Here is a 22127-nt window from a genome sequence, read left to right on the forward strand (position 1 = left end):
AGAACCAAACATATCTTACCTCTTATGTCATGGAACCAGAAGCTGTTAGAGCTAACAGGTGTCCGCTCATTTGGTTAAGCTCCCTCACGACACTGAGGAGGAGGTTAGGACCCACAGGTGACAGAGCTCACTCAACTATGGAGGCTCCAGGACTAGGGCTCTGACTAGTCTAGAAAATGAAGGGATCTGGTGTCCTGACTTCCTGGTTGTTAAAGGTGACGATTCTCCTGAATTGTTGCTCCCTACTGCAGAGCATAGGTTGTCTTCAGTGTACCTGTTTCCTTTTCTCTCTTAGTGCCACAGCTTCACTCTGGTCTTTATAATCCACTACAGTAACGTGACTGGCCTCTCTGCCTCCTCTAATTCGGTGGGTCTCAAACTTGACTGCACATGAAAAACACCTGGAGTGCTTTTAAAAGCTTGATGCCCAGGCCAGACCCCGGCCCCGCCCCCACCAATCCGAATCCTTGGGAGCAGATCCAGGCAACCATAAGCTTCCCGACTGACTCTAGTGTGCAGCCAACGTTGAGCACCCTCTGCTCGTAATACCCTCTGCTCAGACACCTCAGTGGCTTCCAAGTGTCACTCAGCTTAGCACTAAAAGTAGAATGCTTAATTCCCACCCTCATCTCGGGCCACTGCTTCTCAGAATGTCAGCAGAATTCGTATCATCCGGGAATCTGCTAGAAATGCATGCTCGGGCCCCATCCCTACTGATCAAGAAACCTTGAAGGAGTGGCCCAGCAGGCCTCTCGTGATTCTGGTGCAGTGTAAAGCTTGAGAACTCTTAGGGCGGTAAGGAGATTTGAGGGATGTAGCTTGTTCGTTCGTTCTTACTCAGTGTTGGACCCAAGACTAGAATAGAAAGAACACCAGAATGAACAAGGATCAGCAGCTGCTTCTCCTGAGCACCCACTCAGCCCCGGGCATGGAAGACGGATGTCTCTTTTAGCTCTGCTTCTTTAATTGCTACAATTTATTACCCCCGCCCCCAAACCATCTAAACATTTAATCACCTTTTTGTTTTTTCCTGTTGTTATAAACTTAGTGTTAGAACATTTGATTCTCACAAGAGCAATAAATAAATATTTTCTTTCTTTATGGCTAGTTCCCAGAAATGAATGCTATGATAATGAGACGGTTCAGTTTGCCGGGAGATGTGGACAGAGCTCGACAATATGTATTACAGGTAAGATCTTTTTTTGAAGATTTTATTTATTTGACAGATCACAGGTAGGCAGAGAGGCAGGCAGAGAGAGAGGGGGGAAAGCAGGCTCCCTGCTGAGCAGAAAGCCCGATGTGGGGCTCGATCCCAGGACCCCGAGACCACAACCCAAGCCAAAGGCAGAGGCCCAACCCACTGGGCCACCCAGGCGCTCCCCAGGTAAGATTATTTTACGAAGAAAGAAGGCAGGAGCAGGTGCAGTGCAGCAGAGTTCTTTAACCAAATAACAGAACAAATTTTAGATGCAAGACCAAGTGTGGTCAATTGTTGACTTGACAAAAACTGAGGAAGAGAAACTTGTATGATTCTTTATTCTTCTAGAACTCTTTCTGAAGACTAATTTAAGTGGTCTTGGGTAAGGTTTGGACATTAGGACTTTTTTAAAACTACCAAAGTGATTTTTTTTTTTTTAAGATTTTTAATTTATTTGACAGAGTCACAGGCAGGCAGAGGCATGCAGAGAGAGAGGGGGGAAGCAGGCTCCCCGCCGAGCAGAGAGCCCGACTCGGGGCTCAATCCCAGGAGCCCGGGATTCCGAGACGAAGGCAGAGGCCCTAACCCACTGAGCCACCCAGGTGTCTCTATGCAAGTGATTCTAATGTGTCGTATGGGCTGAGCCCCGCTGGTTTGAAAGCAGTCTTCCCCAAATCCACCAGCAGCACTGCTGCCCTGCAGGCCCCCAGACAGGCCTCCTGGTGCCAGCTTACCTTTGCCACCACCAGGTTATTGGGTGCTCACAGCCATCACCTCAGTGTGGGCCATCCCTGGCCCCTCCTAGAACTGCCACCAGTGGTCACTCAAGAACCCACAGAGGCAGACTGTTTCACCTTCAGGGGCTGTCAGCTTACTTCAGATATACTGCACATATCCTCAGAACTTTCCTGTAGAAGCCAGATCTTTTGGCGTATTTTCACTTTTCAATAACTGTCTTTCAAGCATGAACTCTTTCCAAAATCTAAACCTGAAGTTATTTGGAGCCAGTAGATCTAATGAATGAGATGGGTGAGCAGTTTTTAGTGAGCTAATGTGTGGTCTGATGTATGGTTAGTGCAGTCCTTCAAATCATTACCTTGCGGATTTCCAAAAAGCAAGACCCCTCCAAAGGATGTATTTCTCTTCAGTCTCATACTGTTAAGCATCATAATGTGCTACCACCTCTTTGGAGGGTAGTCTGGCAGTACTGTTCTAAACTCAGGAGGAGGACTGTAGCTGATAAAGAGGTGATGTACCTGGGAGAGGTTCTGCTGTCAGAATTACTGAAGGCTGAAGTGGGACTGCAAAGAGGGGCAATTAACTGTGGCTTTTAGCAAAACAGTGACGAAGATCCAGCAAGCCTAGACAGACGCGCATTTAGAAAGGTACAAGAATGTTCTCTTAAATTCTCCGAAGACCTCTAAATCCTAACTCCCTTCACCCAGAGCTCCTTCCTAGTCCCTATTCCTTCATTAAATGTGAGTGAACAACTAGGATTTACTTAGTAGAATTACTAAACCCACTGATGAAAAGTTTGGTGAATGAGACCAAGATAAACAGAAATACTCAGGGAAAAATATAAATTGGGGGGGTGAAAAAATACCTATCCATGGAATAAGGTATTTAAAAAAAAAATAAATAAGTACAAGCTCAAAGAATTCTAAGTGGTTGTGAAAAACTAGCTCCAGAGGAGGGTTATAACATGAAATGAACAAATCCTTAAAAACAAACAGCAAGAGAAGAAAATGAGAAAGGCTTTGCGAGGATCAGTATGATGAGGTAACAGGCGTTTCAGGACGAGAATCCAAAAAGAAAATGAAAAGAGTGGTCAGGAGAAGAGTTCAGAACTGGCTCAGTGTACAGTAAAAACCCTGGACGCTATAATAGGTAAGGCCTTCCAAATGATGAGGAAACATTCTAAAGCTAGAATTCTATATCCTTTCAAACCATTCACTGAGTTAAGTCCTCCTTCCACTTACACTATAGAGTTATCTGTGGATGTATTTTAGTAACAACATGGAAACCCCAAGACAGTGTGAAAGCTGTGAGCACTCAAACCAGCGGAATGGGCTGCATCTGATAGAAACCTGCTGGGGATGGCAGCGGGTACAGCTGGAAGGCGGTCAGTCTAAGCAACAAACAGGATGATGAAGGCGGTAGGAAGATCAGGCAGTTACATTCAAAAGTGGGATTTGGTATACTAAGGTAAAGCAAAAATAAAATGCATCCTATTTTGTATCAGTAAAGTACAGAAAATCAGAGGCCTTTCAGAGTGACGTCAGGAATATTCTACTCTGGATGGCAGTGGGCTTGTGAGCTTGGAATGAAGTGACAGTACATGACTTGATTCTGTAGTAAACATATGTACATCATGGAAACCGTGTTTTATTAATGTTCAGCTTTTAGAACCAACATAAAAACATGGCTCCAGAAGAGAATGCAGATCTCTGTAGCATTAAAGAAGGGGAACACTGGTATCCGTGAGATAAAGGAAGTAGTTGGTGTTACATGATGACACAAGTAATAGTACTGAAGATGGTAACAGAATTACCCAATCAGGAGGCGTAGGGCGGCTGGGCTAAAGCCTCACCTTTCTCAGCACAAAGGCAATAGATAATGACTGAAGTTGCTAATTAAGACATTAAAACCAGCAGGTAAAGCCGGGGTCCATGGAAGAAGGGAACTGTTGATTTCCATCATTTGTGCTTTATTATGTATATGTTTTTTAAATTTATAATTTTATCACTTAAAAATCAAATACTTAAGGGAACATAGGTGGCTATTTGATATTAATGAGTTAGTTGTTTTGCACGCTGATTCAATACAAACGTCCTTCCATCTGAGGAAAGTGCCTCAACGCAGTAGGTGTGGAAGTTGGAATGATGAGCTGGGAGGGAGAGACAGCACTGGATCACGACAGAGACATTTTAACTGTCACAGCAAGAATTTAAGAGCTGAGCAGAGAGTGAAGCATCTGTCCTCTTTTGTTCTTTACCCACCAGAGTGACGGTGTGCAGCAAACCACCTACCTCGCACAGCGGTACTGCCATGAAGCAGTACGAGAGATCAGTAAACTTCGACCATCCCCGGAAAGAGATGCCCTCATACAGCTTTCAGAAATTGTCCTCACAAGAGAGAAATGACAACTCTTTCTGCTGCTTCTGGCAGCTATTCCACCAGACCGTGCCTAAAAAATTCTGTGAAATATTCTTTGCTTCATGTGCAGGTAACCAAAAATCATTTCAAAAAATCATTTCAACGTTATCGATGGGCAATTTTTTTATTGGCAAAGTTTTTCAGAAAACTTTTTAAATGGAATTAAACCATCCAAATCTGTCACTCTAGTTCTGTAAATTCTAATCGAGGTATCTTGATGGTTATATGTGGTATTGTTTACACTGTTAAGATCCACATGTAAAGCATTACACAAATAAATAATCAATGTTAAAATTCAAATGGTTTATCGTGTTTCACCATAGGAGTAAAGGTCACAAAAAATGTGAAGTCTACATTTCAATCCACATTAGATTTTAACAGTATCCAAAATTTCATATAGGAGAATGGTTTATTATAAAAGACTGTACATAAAATTTAGACAACAGGTTATATACAAAATTAAGAGAACATTCCACTTGAAAAAATGAAAAAGGTTGCTAGCTGATCACTAGTGATAATGAAATCATGTTTAAAATTAACAAAGGCAAAATGCATATCCAACAGTCACATTGATTTGGTAGCAATAATGGCCTTTAATTTTCAGAAATAAATGTTCTGCACTAGTCTTACCATTTACTATGCTGTTACACGTCTGTAACGCCCAGTACGTAACTGTAATTTGAAATCCAAACAAATCCTCAATACACAGAAACCCACACTTGAGTGCTCTACTTTAATATCCTAGGCAATATTGAATTACACACAAGGTAACAAAAAAACATCCCTCTAACCTTCCCTTAAATTAAGAGGAGACACACAAAGTGCATGTGTTGCATTTCAGTTGTTTCAAAAGACAATATAAATCTGTTGGGTCAGGGATATCCCCCGTTCACTGATTATATATGATCCACCTTTTTTCAAATTATTTTCTTAAAACATTTTTATGTTGCTAGTGCCAGGTAATGGATTAAATAGCGCCTATTCAAAAGTCAATTGCACCCACTTCTACAAAAACAACATGTAAAAGATAATTTCCTTTCATTGAACCCAGTATACAACAATCCACTGGAAAACCGAAGGACTGATATGGCAGTCCTCAAGAATTTTACTTACAGAATGTGCATACTTTAACACATTTTCTTAGCTTTGAAAAAGTTACTTTAGAAAAGGAATTCAGCAGATTGACTTGTAAATACCCATCTCAGATTTTAAATCTGCAAAAATCAGTCACTGCCATTGGGACAGGTTGAGATAAGGCTAATATTTTTTTTCCAAGTTAATATATTGAGAAAATAGAACCATAATTCTGCAATAAATCAGTATCTTTATTTATTTATTCATTTATTTATTCATTTACCTATTTATTTTAAAAGCAAACCAGTGAAGGAAAGGACAAAAACCTTTGGTTCACTTATGTATTTATGAATGGAAAAAATTTATAATGCAAATTCACTCATTAAAAAACTTAGGTACAAATTACAACATTACAGATAACCCTTTGTTTTGTTTCACATGGAGACCTTAGAGACTCAATTCATTTCAAGAGACCGAAGTACGAGTACTCCAAGTAAGTATTACACAAATTGGAAGCATCTTGGATTTTTTTAAGTATATTTCAATACATAAATTTGTATGCATGCTTTAAACAAATAGCATATTTCAAGAATGAGAAAGTCTAAACAAAAAGTATGACCAGCACCAGGATTGAAATTTTCTGATTTTAATATTAGTCTGACATAGCGTTAGTAACCATGCTGCACTGAACATGTAATGGTACAATCTGAATCATGATTTGTTAAATATTATACCCCACACCCCCAGAATACTTAAGCTGGTCATAAAGTTAACTGTGTAAGTAAGCACATAAGCATAGTCAGTTACAGACAGCCTCTTGTATAAATTGCTGTTTAGCAATTCACAAACTGCCTCAAAGATGTATGCTTACAGGTAGACATTCATTTATATCAATAAAACAGCATGTCCTGAAAGTATGGGCACATTTTAAAACATTTTAAGACAATTCTGTTAACCATAATAGTCCCACAGTATGACTGAGTAATAAGAACCACCTACTTTAAAAGCAAAAAATTTAATCAGTATAGTGCATGATTGATTCAACATAGTTCCCAGGGAACAGACCAGTCACTCGATTGCAGACTCCTTCATACCAGCCGTCGTCATTCTTCTTTATTACGTAAATGATTGCACCCTCCATAAATGATAGCTCATCATCCTTGTCTTTTGTATAATCATATATTGCCACAACTATGGAAAGAACAGCGGAAATGCCATGGTAAGTGCACTATTTCCAACATTTAACTGAATTTTTAAATGCAATGCCAGTTAAATCGATAGTATAGCAAAACCAACTATTTGTACAAATTCTGTTAATTCTTACATTGGTAAAAACAGGTTAAGTCGGTGGCCAACCATGTTCCTCAATCACTGGCTTGATGGTAGGATCAAACTGACAACTTGGCTAGAGAGAAGTCCACAGTTCCAACCAATCTATCCAGGATCCCTGAATTTTCGTATTTATTAGATGTTTCAATTGTTTAAAAATCGACTAAGTGCCAACCATTGCAAAACACCATATTCCAAAATAGGTAGTGGGCAAAGCTACAGAGCTAATCAGTAAATCAGGTAACAACCCAACCTAATTTGGAAATTATGCATATCCTGGGAGGTCAATCTCATCCTACTCATCCACAGAAAATATGCATGTAATTTATGGAGGCATACCTAGATTGTTTAAAAGAGTATTTACATACGTTAAAAGTCAACGGGATATTTTTTAAAGGGGGGAATAGGTGAGCAAAGACCCATTAATTAAGACTTAGAGAACAGTTTCCAATTCTCTGGTTTTGATTACTTTGAGTTCAAAATGGTCACTTCCTTTATGAACAGTGCCGTGGAAAAGACAGTCATCAAAACATTACTAGTCTTCCAAACAGGTTTATAAATTTAACTGTTCCTTCATTCTGCCTTTATAGCCTGATAGTTCTGAAGTTATATGTTAATTTTCCAGTATATGTGAAACGGTATGTGTCAGAGATGTTCATTACTTCGTGTTATCTTTTTTCTGAAAACACTGCTTATGGCGCTTAAGATATTTTGGAACTTGCTTTTCCCCTGAGAAAGGTAACTTCTCCTTCTGAATTAGTGAATTATAAATAAGGAAGAGACCTAAAGTACCGATCCATAGCACCATTCACAAAATTTAAAATAGGCAACCTTTTTTTCCCTTTACAAAACCATATTAAGTAAACTCAAGTCCATTCTCCTGCATTTTAATTCTGCAGCAGAATCATAGTTAAAGGTCACTGACCTATCCAGTTTCCAAAAAACCCAAAAACATACAGAATAAATAGTACTAAATTATTATCCTGTTACTACTTTTGCCTACATAACCATTCAAGAAAACAGAGTGATTACTAGAAAATCATTAGTAAGGAAAATACTGTAATAACTTAGTTAACATACTACTTACTAATCTGTCAATTATTTATTATTTATTAGCTTTGGTAACATTAATTTCTTTGTATTCACAGTCACAATACGTTAGAGTCTGGGTGTGTAGAGAACTTTCAGACTAATCTTGACAAAAGCCTGATACCCTCAAAGTTAGCAGAATGAAAGCTTTTTTTCCCTCATGTTTTTAGTTCCACTTAGACAAAGAGCTGGTAACAGTACTGAACCCAAGTCCTTCTGTAAATGAATCCTAGTCGTACCCAACTTCCCCTCCCCAATGCATATATATTCTCTCCTACAATAATCCTTACTGCTGAGTACTTAATCATTAACAATTCAATGTCCACTCCACTCTCCAGAATCCTAACTCATACAAAGAGCTAAACTCCTACTTCTACATGATAAAAATTTGAAGACAGCTACCTAGTTCCCCTGCAATCTTCTCCTCAACTTAGAAACAGTGCTTTCAACTGTTTCACATTATAGGTGCACTTCCTAGGTATTTTGTCTTCTGATACTCTCCTCTTGACATTCCAATTTGCACGATCTTAAAATGTGGTACTCAAAAGTAGACATAATGTAGTGTAATATAAATGGATATGATCAGATTGGTATATATATCTATATTATATATATATGTATACATTGTGTATATATAGCTCACAGTTCAACTAATGTACTCTAAGAATTTGGCTTTTGGAACATTCATGTCATATTGTTGATTAATACATTCAAGGAAATTTCTATTAAACCATCTTAATTCATCTTGTGATTATAAAGAGGACTATTTAAAAAGACTTTAAATATAATCCTCTAAATCTCAACTCTCTGACGTAGACTACAGATCAGCCAACAATGGCCACTGGCCAAATCCAAACCATTGCTTTTTTTGTAATTTATTAAAACTTCGTTTTATCTGAACATGGACACATCCGCTCACCTAAGTACTCTCTATGGCTGCTTAAGGGCTGCAAGAGTAGGGCTAAGTAGCTGTGAAAGAAGAGACTGTATGGTTGGCAAAGTAAAAAATATTTCATGTTGTAATACAAACGTGTCAAGTTATTATGTTGTACACCTGAAGACAATGCTGCTGTGTTAATTATGTTTAAAAAGTTAACAATATTTATTATCTGGTCTTTTACAAAATGTGTGATGACCACTAAAGACTATTATTTCAACTCGTAAAGACATTTTGTAATTCTGCTCTATTGCCAAGTGTCTTAACCACTGTATCATTTTAAATTTATCAATTTTTATTAGTTCCATATTAATCCCAATTTAAAGTTAAATTTGCTTTTCCAAACCAGGAGATAAAGGTACACAACTCAAGACTATGTATGTTTATCAACCTCAGTATAACCACCACCTATCTCTATTTAAAGGCAGAGGAGAACCTAAACATAAAGTAGAGAATATATTCCAGATTTCCGGAACAGTATGTAGAATATTCACTGTTGAAAAATATTTCAAAAGGTACAGCGTAGAGAGTGTAGTCAATGGTATTTTAGTAGCTTGTACAGTGACAGATGGCAGCCACAATTGTGGGGAGCACAGCATAACCTACAGAGAAGCTGAATCATATGTTGTAAACCTGAAACGAATATAACACTGTGTGTCAACTACTCAAAAAATTTACACACACAAACACACAAATATACACACAAAAGGAAAACAGCAAATTCCCTTTTAGCCATGTATTCAAAGCCGGCACAGGACAGCGCTGTGGTCCCGAGCTACAGCTACTTGTTCAACGTCAGTGAACCGAGTAAAGGCCAGTGCGAGGGAAATGTGTTTTGAAAGCAATCCAATGTGCTTAATCTACATTACAAGCATTTTCAAAACCCGACAAACAAAGATTTTAAAACAACACAGAGCTGGATGAAAAAAAGCATATAATTCTCTAAAAATGGGATTTATTTCTTACCATGGTTTTCTTAATGCATAAATTATAGTGAATGTCAGGTTATTTTGACAAATTTGGATGTGAAAGTTACACATAATTTCAAGAAATGAAATTCTAGTGATTATCTTCTCTTTTACAAGATCAACTAACTGAAAACTTTTTAATTGAGGCTCTTTCTCATGATAGTCCCAATTTATTTTAAGATATTTAAATATGAAAGGTTTCTCTATTTAAGAGCTTAGAAATTTTAAGTCTTTACTAATTGTGTAGGCTTTAGTAAGTCATTTAACTCCTTTCAGTAAGTCATAAGTCATGTAACTCATTTCTCTGCCTTATTTGTTTCATCTATAAAATGCAAACAGGCAAGTTCATCTCCAGCTGGAAGCCTATGTCATTTGAAAAACCACATCTAACATCATAACATATTTGGAACTTAAAAAATAAAGACAGAGCATCCCTTTATATTGGAAATGTACAGGAAATAAGGCTTAACTAAATTATGCTGGCTGGTAAACCTATTCAAAGGGTTGAGAAACATGGACTAGAAACATGGACTAGTTCTTTACAGCTCTCAGATTCTTCAGGGAGGTTAAATTTTCTTTACCTCAACTCCATGATGACTGTACCTTACCTTTCTCAATGTAATTCTTGGGGGCCCAGGCAGGATCCCCATCTGCATACGGATCACTGTACTGAACGACTGCAGCCTCTTCATCTTCATAATCCACTGGAGGTGGTGGTGGCGGAGGTGGAGAGTCATCAAACATGGGAATGTCATCTGGGGGAGGCGGTGGCGGTGGAGTGGGACTATCAGCAACTAAAAGAATTCAGATAATTGATTTGAATCAAAAATCAGAGTAAGTGAAAATTCATAAGTTAAAAGAATTTAGTAAAGCTCTAATTTGTATACAGCATGCACTATAGTAAAACATGCAATGATTAGAAATAAAAGCTTGGTGTGTTAGAGCTTCTACTACTTGTGAGAATAATTTTGCAGTAATAAAATGAGCTAAAAATTAAAGTATTAGAAGTGCTACAAATTAATGAATGCAGGAGGTTAGGAGACAATGTCTCTTTTTATAAGGATTACAAGAGTAAAAAAGTTTCCTTACTCCAAGGCTTGGGTCAGAACAAATGTCACCCTTTAGTTAGCCCACCTCCTTGAACAAGCCTTATGTCACATTTCTTATCTGGACTACTGTAAATATTATGTATACCATCACATTTAGGATTCGATAACCACTCCCTGTGCACATTCAGGTCCCTAATTTTAGCTTTTAGTTCCCCAGAAGTAAGCCTCCAGTGGGTGGATATTTATTTTTGTCTATTTTAATCAAGAAAAAAGTTGGCAGTATCAGGTCTGCTTCTATGTGTAGGCTTTCTATTCTTTTATTTAAATTTTAACCAGAGAAATTAAATTAGAAAGTGAATAATTAGAAGCTAATACAAAAATCTCACTGAATATTTTTTAAAATATCTGTAATCCATAATCAACATTTTAAATGCAGAAAGCAAGCTAAGAATTTTTGCATTATTGCTAGTAAAACTTAAGCATGGGATGGGGCAAATTTTCTAAGAATACATCCACAATAAAAATTCTTAAAGTGTTGCAGGAAGATGTAATTAAAAACAAACAAACAAAAAGGAACTTACATCATGCAAACCAATAATAATGACTCATACCTCAAGATGTAGATGGGTGTTGTACATGTATGTGTGTGATTTAAATAATCGAACAGTGAAATGAGAAAATGTCAGGCTAGAACTATGCTCACTGAACTACTATGACACCAGGTAACAAGTGCTCCCAATATTAAGGAATTCAAACGCAGAACACACAACTAATTCTTAATTCAAAATTCTGATCCACAAATTTCTTTGAAAGTTAAAGACATGAAAATGTTTTGACATAAACTGATACAAGGAATTCTGTAATATCTGCAGGGGAGAAATTCAGAATACCAACATACTAACTCAAATGCCAATTTCTGGGGCTATTTATGTGATCAAAGCATGCAGTCATAATCTCTTTGTAATACAGATTTTAAAGCTTACTCCACCCTATCTGGAATAACGTGCTGAGACTATAACCAAGGGATCCAGATTTAGAACACCTGTGGATAACAGCCCTACTTCCACAACCACTTCAATTCTGTGGTTTTTTTATTTGATCCTGTCGGGGGACGAGGAAGACTATGAGAAAACAAACCCTGTGTGGTGATGTTCATTTTGATAGCTATCAAGCAGGTCTTTTTCCATCAAACGCTTGGGTCCATTTATTTTTGCCCTTACCTTCTCCACAAAGCTTCTAGTATTACTGAGGAGAAGAAAATGGGTATGAATCCATCCTAACATCAAAGAGCCACAGCTCCTATCCTCAATTTGGCTTAAGGTATAAATTATGTTTGCCTGAATCCCTAAATTGCATTTACTCATATACATAACTTACCAGTTTCATGTTTTCACTCAACTGTCTTCATGTCCAACTGCCATGAATCTACACTGGTTTATCTCCAAATTATATATACACAAGAGCAGAGGTCTACTCAATCTTATGCTCTATGCATCATCCTTTGTCTAGCACCGCACATAATTAGTTCAAAAATGCTTCCTGATGTTAATCGTACACAGATGTAAACACATGAACTCTTTCAGGGGCTCATGTCTTAAACTGAAGCACATTTAGTAGGCTAACTGCCACAGGAAACTGCGTATTTAATAGAACACAGAATTCGTACTCCATAAAACATGTAAGATACTGATACATAGTTTATAATCAATCTTCCTAACATGCTTTCAAAAAAAATAGATCCTAAATAAAGCTGCACATTCTGCAGTGCAAGGAGAGTAAGTGATTCCACTTTGTAAGTCTGGGGAAAAGAACTAAAATAAAACAGTACCACAGTCTTCTTTAGCAAAAACCATGTGTGTCCAGAATTACATACATTAATACTGAATTTCTATTTAAAAAAAAGGGGGGGCGGGCGCTGAGTGGCTCAGTCGGTTAAGTATCTGCCTTCAGCTCAAGTCATGATCCCAGAGTCCTGGGATCAGGCATCCTGCTTAACAGTAGTAGGGGTGGGGCGGGGCTCCTGCATCTCTCTCTCCCTCTCCTCCCGCTGGGGTGCTTAGGCTCTCTGTCTCTCACATGTTCACTCTTCCTCTAATAAATAAAATCTTTTTTTAAAAAACTTACCAAAATGCTAGTCAATATGCTTTGGTTCCACTAAATGGATGTTTATTATGGCTATCTTAAAGTGTCCTCCCATTGACTATAAGGCTGCTCAAGTTTTTAAAACTCTTACAGCATTAAGGACCAGCAATTTACCCTTACTCAGTTCTTTTCAAAAAATAAGATTCACTTTTTTATATAAGTCAAAGTTTTTATATAAGTTAAACATATTGGAGTTTTCAAACAAATGTTAACAATAAGGACGGTTTACTCAACATTTTGGAATTACATCTTATAAAAAGCCCATTCAATCATATATGGTTCTTAAAGTTGGAAACTTTCTCTTAGAGCCTAGCACATAACACTGAATAAACAATTATTTAACTGGAGGAAGGGAAGAAATGTGGAGAATTACACAACAGGGTCAGCAAAAGTTGAACAATGGAATTTGCCACACTGTATTCTCCTGGAGGATGGGGTAGTCATGTGGGTTACACATTTGTTGAAACCATTCTAAAATTTATTTGCATGGCAATGATCCCAAATGAAGTAAATCACTATTAGACCACCTTGCCATCTTAATCTCAACAGCTACTCTGGCCTAGTATAATTCAGTAATGGTGGTATTTTTTATTTTGTCAACACTCACTCTGATCGTGCAGTTAGGATTAAACATCGTCTGGAACCTCAAGGTAATCAGGCAGTAATATAGACTACTCTATCCTAATCAAATCCATGTATTCCATGAATTCCAAGAATTTCCAAAAGTCATTAAACTGACATGTCTTCAAGAAGACCTAAAAGCATGAGATGTGCGTATTCAGAAACATTCCTCACGGGCCTGCATGTAGCCAAAACAGAAAAGGGCTTGCCAGTATCACACTCAAATGGATAACCTGGATATAAATTACTTATTCTTGCAGATTCATTCTTATTGTAACATCAAACTTTTATATAGGTTCAAAGTTATTTCTGTATAAAAATCTGAGGCTTTTACAAAGCTTTCACTAAAATTTTTATGTAACTAAAGGGGAAAAAATCCCTGCCCCCAATGTGTAATACATTTAATCTCATATTTTAATTTTCTATATGCTGAAGAAATTTGCTGGCAACAGAATACAAAATGTCTTCTAACTCCCCTCCCTAATAACTATTGGAAGCTGGTAGTTTTCATACAATTTGAATTTTTATGTTTCATTATGCTTTCCTTAAGAATCTGCAAAGATCCGATTTCATGTTTTAGATCATGTAAATAAGAAAGTTGCAGTTGAAATTTATATGGGTCAGTAATCATGCACACAAGAGAAAAAACTGAAGACCGTGCTCTTCAGTTTCAAAAACGTATCTGCACCTGTTTTCAAGATTAGCTTCTCAATAAAAGTAAGAAAACGATGACTCATCAGCCATGCATGCTATAAGGAAACAGCCTCTACTCTTCACAGCTCAGTTTTCCCGAACTTACTGTTTTCCTGCACCCTGGCCACGAAGCCTGTGAGAGGTATCTGTGGAGTCAACTGAGGCATAGGGGGAGGGGGTGGAGCAATAGATACTGGTGGCGACAACACAGTGTGGGGGAAGTAAAACAGATAAAGGAAAGAAAAGGAAACAAACAAAAAGCAGAAGTCAGTTACAAGGACCACAAACATAAGTATGCAAAGAACAGTTTGCAAATGAAACAAAACAAAACAAAAAAAAAAAAACAAAAAACCTGCAGAACCTTCTTCAACTTCCGTTCCCACCAGCCAACCTAAACGGAGTTGTTGCTTAGCCAACTGGTTAAATTTTTAAAGATACATTTAATTTAACCCTAATGTTAACTGTTTGGGGAACATTTAAGTTTACCATCACACTCATTTTCATGTAATGAATTTTTCAAATTCTAAAAAGACTTTAAAAAAATGAGTTAACAGTGATATTTCCAGGATATTTTGTCTTTGCCATATTGCTATAACCTAGCAGGTAATATCTAGCTTTAAGGTAATGTTGTAAATCAGAATCCATGTTATAAATAAATAAATGTTATGTTATGGAATATATGTTATGGAATAGCCGTTTATTCCGTTATGAAGACATACTAATCACAGGTTTCCTTTAAAACCATTATATATCTAAATTTACACATAGCTCTCCAGGAAAAACCCTTGTTACTGTAAAACAAGGTATTTTCTAAGGTGACAATTTTATTTGTAAAGATATCCCTCCTAAATTTCCTACGGAATAAGACTGCTCCACATACCATGTTAATTGTTCATTGAGTTTCATAGTAAGTATTTCAAAAGTACCTTCTTCATTTTATCACTGTTCGAAATAGGAAACCTGATCTCCTAAAGGTGAAAATACTCAATTATTTGCATTAAAGTAATTTATAACGAATCCCTGAGTAGCTGAAAACACTTCAACTTCTTACTGGAGAGGATGTAATTTATAGGAAATTGGTATATCAAATGCTCACGTGGGCAACAAATGTATTAAAAACTGCAGCAAACTAGAAGTAAACATTCGTAAGTCTATCATTTTGTCTCATTTTTAGCAAGACAGTAACTGCCAGAGATTGCTTAGAAAGTCAGGACTGACTTTGCAAAATTCAGTTTACTGGCAGTCACTAAAACATGACACTAAATTGACAGAGAAAAACAATCTATTCGTTCCCAAGGATCATTTAACCAAAAGGTCGTTTCAATTAACCCGTTGTACAAATTCTGTTGGTAAGCATAAAAATTTGAAAGAGGTTCAGTATTCAAAGCAGCAGTAACTTACCAAAGCAATGTAATTGCATTAATATTCATTATATGGCTAAAATTAACATTCAATTCACTATGAAACTGGTCCTCATTGATTCTGATACTTTGGATGTAGAAGGCTCTTAAATAAATAAAATGTTACAATTTTGATTTCAAAACAAAACAAACCTCCCACAAACCTAAAGAATTTGTTTAGAAACAACCCTTAGTAACTAGACATGCTGGTTAGTACAGAGAGAAAAAGAAAAGCTATGCTATGAAGATACTAGTCACTAGCACCACGCCTGGACAGAAGGGAAAATATGCACATCAAAACACTAAAAACATTTACATCCTACTACTACTACTACAGCAACCACCACTACTACCACTACCACTATAACACCAACAGTAACTCAGATTGAGGGATAGTTATTTTGACACCTAATATTTTCAAAAAATTGAATCCAAATTTCCTTTATTGTATCTGAAAGATATAGTCACTCGGTAATGAAAAGATCTTATTTGAGAATAAGGAACCCACTGAGTACTGCTGAAATAAAACTACACAAATTAGGTAAAGTGTCACCAAAAATCCTATTTGCAGAGTGAACTAAATATCTAAGTGAGGCAAAGAAAAATAAAGAACATAAAGATGGGATCTAAAAACACAACATATTATGGAAAAAAAAAATGAAGAGGTCATGAAACTACTGAGGCTAATAATCAGATAATCCATGGCATATTCAGACTCTAGCTTCCTTAGCTTCCTTTCATTACGAAAAGGAAATCAGGGGAAATGTGAGATAAAATTCTAACAGGTAAAGTTTCTTGGTAGGTAGCCTGGATGAAAATTTTAGTCTGGAAAAAGGACTGCATAAATTTGGGGATTATCTGTAAATTTTGACATTTTTGCTCAAGTGTTTTTCATTTCTTAGTTTTTTGCTAGAACACAATCTTTAACTCTAAATTACACTGGAAATAAATAAGAGAACTTTCCTCTAGCTCTGCTGTAAAATACATGTTCAGAACATGCGTTATAAATAAAACCAACTTCTTAGGGAAACGGAGTACTCAGTGTTGTGTTACTACTACAACATGCAGCTCTAGAGCATGGTTACAAGCGCCACATGAGAAAGTGTGCTCCAGTCTAGGCCCAGTGTTTGCCTCCTGAAGCCAGTAATACTGGGCAACAGGCTCAAGTCAGACGTTTTTCCCTTTCTGAGTTAAGCATCTTAACACGGAAAGTGAAATTAATGATTACCCTAAGCAATTCATACTCTCTGCCATTATATGCCGAAACTATTTGCTAGTCCTTAAATATCCTTAAGCCTTTAAAGACACTGACTGCAGTTAGTGCTGAGATGTGCAATTTGACACGAAGAGAAAGAAATCAGAAAATCCTCCCCAGTGTTACAGTGATTAGAGACAGAATAAGCAGGCATCACAAACGTTTTCAATGGTTTTGAACTCATTTCAGTACAGGTTAACAAGCTTCAAAGTGATAGCCAGCAATTTCATTGTATTAAAGAAAAATTTTCAATGGTCTTTCTTTCACTGCTACTAAAGTATGTCAAACATGCCAATAAAAATAAACTCAGTTTAATTTCACTATTTTTCTTCTCTAGTTCTATTTATAGTAATAAAAATACCATATTAAACCATTAGTTAAATTTTAGTATGTAAGTATATTCAGTAAATCTGAATTTTTTTGAAAGTGATAAGCAATTATTTTTTGTGATAAGTGGTAATTCTTAAAATGGCAGGATTCAAGGACTGACTTCCTAAAGCAAAAATAAACATGAAATAGCACGGTTTCAATTGTTGTCTATCACTGGCAAGAACAGCTTCAAATAATTTCCTTCAAAAGGAACTCCACTGTTGCTGTCCGCCTGCCAAGCACAAGCTTACTTGAATTCTGAGAATAAAGTGGACCTCCATTAACATGAGGCTGAGCAGAAAATGGAGCAGTCACAGAGGGAGTTCGTCTGTATCCACCAGAAGATGTCGAGGAAGTGGTAGAGTTGTGTCGAGAAATCTGCCTGGTCATTGTGCCATACTGCGAACCAGGAGCTGAGCCCGGGGCTGCGGAAAAGCATTAGTCAAAAGCAACCAACAAAGAATTTGAGCAACATGTGACCTCCGATGGCAGAACAAAGAGAGGAGGACTCTCAGTAAGAAGTATTACTGCTTCTCAAAGCCCACAGCACAAAATAAAGAGAACAGTGAAGATAAAACACAAAGAGCTGTCTGCAGTTATAAACAAAAGGAAAAACAGGTATTGTGTGGAAAGCTGCAAAAGTAAAATAAGTAACATTCTTAAACCTTTTAATTTAGCAGAATCCCAAATGGTATTTTGCTAATCTTACATATAAAATTTTTCCTGTATCATTTTAGAATATATAGGTTTTACCTGTGAACTATGTCTCTCCAACAAAATAAGTACCAAAAGATAATTTGAAATGGACCACATCGGTTTTCAGATGTGAATATATTAACAGTTGGTTTACAAGCTTCTTTTCCATTGACAAATCTTTAGGAGCACAGGTTAAATTATAAAATATACATAAGCTAGCATATTTTCCACATATACTGCTATATTTAAGTGAACGTCTACTGTGTTAGCAGCTATAATCAAATACATATGCTAGCAGAATCATTTTTATGAGAAGCACAATTTCTAGTTTCAAAGCACATATTTATAGTATCTGATTTGTTATGTATCTCCAAACTTTTAAGAACATACTTCCCCTTTCACTTAAATTTTTGACAAAACTGTAAATAATTTTAGATGTTGTAAAATAATTTTACAATTTTAAAGCAGCTTTATGTAGAAAATCCATTACTTATCTCCATACATGGAGGGCATTTTCCCATCCTATACCCAAAATAATCTTCTTCTTTTATTATCATGCATATCTAGAATGACTAAAGCACTAACAGTTCAGAAAATTTTATTCAACATCATATTTACCAACATTTCAAAAGTTTAATACTTAAAAGGTTAATAAAGTTGAAAGCCTCTAAAGTTAACCATACTTTCCAAAAGTAACTTCAGGATTAATATTATTTATAATATTTGCCGCACCCAAACATCTAAGCAGACTAAGTAAGTAAAACTAGCTTATTTTCATTCAGTTGTGTAATTTAGCCTCTCCTAGAGGTCATACACAAGTTATTACATAAAACCATACAGCAGAGGTTGTTCATTTTAAAAAGTGCTAATAAATTTAACATTTTGGAGTTCCCAGAGCCACAGGCAGTCACTAATTATTTGAATCATCCCCACGTTCATTTTCTAAATAGAAACACATTTTTAAAATAATACTCTAGAAAAAATGAAACAAGATGAAACCAGAAAGAGAGACGAACCATAAGAGACTCTTAATCTCAGCAAACAAACTGAGGGCTGCTGGAGTGGAGAGGGATGAAAGGGAGGGGGTGGCTGGGTGATGGACATTGGGAAGGGTATGTGCTATGGTGAGCACTATGAATTGTGTATGACTGATGAATCACTGACCTGTACCCCTGAAGCAAATAATGCATTATGTTAATAAAAATAAATTTAAAAAAATAAAAATAAGAATAATACTCCACTCAAGAGCCTTCAGGAATAAGAAATTCTGGATAGCTAGGGTTTCCACAGAACTAAGAGGTAAACCTTTAGCTGTTTTTAATGGAGATCTCTGTAAAATGATTCTTTTATTTCTGATTTATATAAAAAGTATATGAAATCCAAGTTATTTTCCTTGCTGATCTTAAAACTGAAAACCAACCATTCAGTATTTCCAAACTATGCTTATTTCAGAATTTACTTTATATGTAATAAATCATAATACCAATGGGCATATGATTTATATACATAATCATGTTATATACAGAAATATTTTAGTTATATTAATATGTATAATTACATGTAATAGTGATACACAATTTATCTGTATATATATTTTATATATAATTTAAAGAAAAATACAATAAATACCCAGAGCTCCATGCAACAGTGTATTTCCAGTATCACCAAAGCTTCCCGTTTGTGCCTCCTGGATCCCAAAACCCAAAAGGTGCTAAATATTCTTTGTTTCCTTTTTTAAATCACAGACATATGTAACCTTAAACAATACACAATACACAGAGAAGTTATAAACTTTTATAATGGAGTAATTATACATGCTGCTGGCTTTTTTGTTTTGTTTTGTTTTATTTAAGACTCATCCCTGGTGAATATTGTATCATCCATTTTTTTCTTCATTTGCATGCATGTGAGCATGCCACAATTTATTTATCCATTCTATTATAAGTAAACATTTGGGTTGCATCCGGATTTTTGCTAATATTAATGCTACTATTCTGAACATTCCTAAATGTGGTTCCTGAGTTTCTCTAATACATTGGTTCTCAAACTTCAGCACTGATCAGAATTTCACCTTGAGGGCTTGTTGTAATACAGACTGCTGAGACCCCATCCTCAAAGTTTCTGAGTAGGTCTAGAATGGGATCTGAGAATTTACATTTCTAACTAGCTCCCCTGTGATGATGATGCACTTGGTCTTAGAATCACACTCCGAAAGCCACTGCTCTAGGACAGTGGTTTTCCAAATTTTATGGTTTTAGTATCCACTCTTTAAAAATTAGAGAACCTCAAAAAGCTTTTGCAGAGGTGGGCTATAGCAACAGGTAATCACTTTAATAGAAATTGTAAATGACACATCTTTAAAACACATGAGTATACAAATTACAAATAAACATTTTGTCAGCTGTCGCAGCAATGAATCTATCATAAGTCATACAGCGTCTGAAAACTTCCTCTGTATTCTTATATATGAGAATGAAAAAGGCAACTAGATCTTAGTATTATTAGTATTATTATGACTATGGTTCTGACCCTAAAAACTCCCTAAAAGATCTCAGCATCGACCTGTAGCCATATTCTGAGAACCCATACTCCGATGGTAAATATCTAGAAATGAAATTATTACATCTAAGGTAGAAACCTATTCAACCTGACTAGATAACAAATTACCCTCCAAAGTACCAACTAGTAAACTTCCACCAGCAGTGTACTTTCCTGTTACTACACATTCTCATCAATACTGAGTACTAATGAACTTCCACATTTCTACTTAGAAGGTGGATATAAAACAGAATCTCATTGTGATTTTAACTTTCATTTTCCTGATTATAACTAGCTTGGGGACTTTTATTCAGATGGGCTTTCTGGCAATAATTTTTATTATTAGGGTCTTTTTTTTATTATCTCCTTTGCCCCTTTTTAATACTTTGAAAAGACATGGCTAGACAGCTTTATTTCACCCAACCTGAAACTCAGCTGTCATTTGAAACTTTTCATTATCCATTTCTATCCGGATTATTGCTCTTGTATAGGCTGAACAGTTTCATACTATGTGTGTATTTGTAATTCTTAATATGCTCAATCCAGTCACCTCTGATTTAGGAAAAATTTTAATGTATCTGATGAAAAAAAATTTTTTTTTTTCTTGGCATCCCAGATGCCAAAAGTAATGAGATGTATCAGAGTTTTTCACACAGTGATCCACAGGAAAGCCTCAGGAGCACCATCATTTGCCTTGCCATTTTAATTCCTCCTGCACCCCCCCATCTTTTCCCAATGCTTTGACTGTATACACCAGGAAGTTCCAAATGAAGTTTCATATAAAAAATATTACTCGTTTAAAAATATCTTTTTGAACAATCACTGCTGTAATTTTCCTTAAGAAATCGAAACAAGCAACAAATGCAAACCACATGAAATTGGTTACAAATTAAGCATAAAAACATTACACATTTCAGAGAAATGTGATTTTACATTTAACTGTGTAACTTCAGAGGCCTTTCACCAGAAGAAATTAGTGTAAATTAGACTAACACTTAAACCTTTGGATTACCCCCTACAACCTAATAGCTATAAAAGGCAGCAGTCCAAGGCGGGAGTTTGTTATGAATACGAAAGGTAAACGAGGTCACTCCAGGGTTATGCGGTCTCACCTATCACAGTGTTCCCTGGGAGAAGTGGTGGAAGAGGTGGTGCTGGTGGAGCTCCAGAAGGAGGAGGGACAGAAATGTTTTCTAACAAAATAGTTTATAATTCAGGTCAGAGGACAAGAAAGAGAACTAAACATTCTGAAACGGTAAGAAAGTACAAAGTTTTGGAAAGGGGAGAAAAAAAAACAAAGAAAGACACCCATATGGAAAGCAAGACCAAATGAAATGAATTCATTTTACTAGGTATAAAGGACACTGCGTTCATACCTGCATTAACTGTAAAATATGCCGTTTTTATAAGCAGTTTTTTCTTTTTCAACCTCCTTGAGAAGCAAAGAATTTTTCCTAACAGTTTTATTAAATATGTATTTTTAGCACTTAGTCATTTCATTTACCCCAAAAAAAAAAAAAAAAAAAAATCAAGGGACTAATTTAATACTCTGCAAAGATTTCTTAAAATTTTCTATAATCTGAAGAGTAAAAAACTTTTCCTATTTTAACCCC

The 22127-nt window shown here is 36.2% G+C and overlaps 2 protein-coding genes across 14 annotated transcripts in view; one reads left to right on the plus strand and one right to left on the minus strand.

Moving 5' to 3' along the window:
* Positions 1-4654, plus strand: part of PDSS1 (decaprenyl diphosphate synthase subunit 1) — a 44651-nt gene extending 39997 nt beyond the window's left edge. For 3 of the 4 annotated variants that reach the window (XM_032848947.1, XM_032848948.1, XM_032848949.1), the window contains 2 exons: positions 1109-1189; positions 4201-4654. In XM_032848947.1, coding sequence (XP_032704838.1) covers positions 1109-1189; positions 4201-4341 — 222 coding nt within the window. In that variant the 3' untranslated portion in view covers positions 4342-4654. Of the gene's footprint in view, positions 1-1108; positions 1190-4200 lie in introns of those variants that run through there. The other variant, XR_004381577.1, reaches the window with a different exon arrangement.
* A 273-nt stretch (positions 4655-4927) lies between these two features.
* ABI1 (abl interactor 1) overlaps positions 4928-22127 on the minus strand; it is a 118308-nt gene continuing 101108 nt past the window's right edge. For 2 of the 10 annotated variants that reach the window (XM_032848936.1, XM_032848937.1), the window contains 5 exons: positions 21627-21707; positions 17532-17705; positions 14363-14449; positions 10360-10545; positions 4928-6619 (listed from right to left, as the gene is read on the minus strand). In XM_032848936.1, coding sequence (XP_032704827.1) covers positions 6444-6619; positions 10360-10545; positions 14363-14449; positions 17532-17705; positions 21627-21707 — 704 coding nt within the window. In that variant the 3' untranslated portion in view covers positions 4928-6443. The remainder of the gene's footprint in view (positions 6620-10359; positions 10546-14362; positions 14450-17531; positions 17706-21626; positions 21708-22127) is intronic. The other 8 variants (XM_032848941.1, XM_032848938.1, XM_032848942.1 and 5 more) reach the window with 5 other exon arrangements.

Source organism: Lontra canadensis, unplaced genomic scaffold (assembly GCF_010015895.1).
Source record: "Lontra canadensis isolate GAN:19392208 unplaced genomic scaffold, GSC_riverotter_1.0 scaffold215, whole genome shotgun sequence".
NCBI lineage: Eukaryota > Metazoa > Chordata > Mammalia > Carnivora > Mustelidae > Lontra > Lontra canadensis.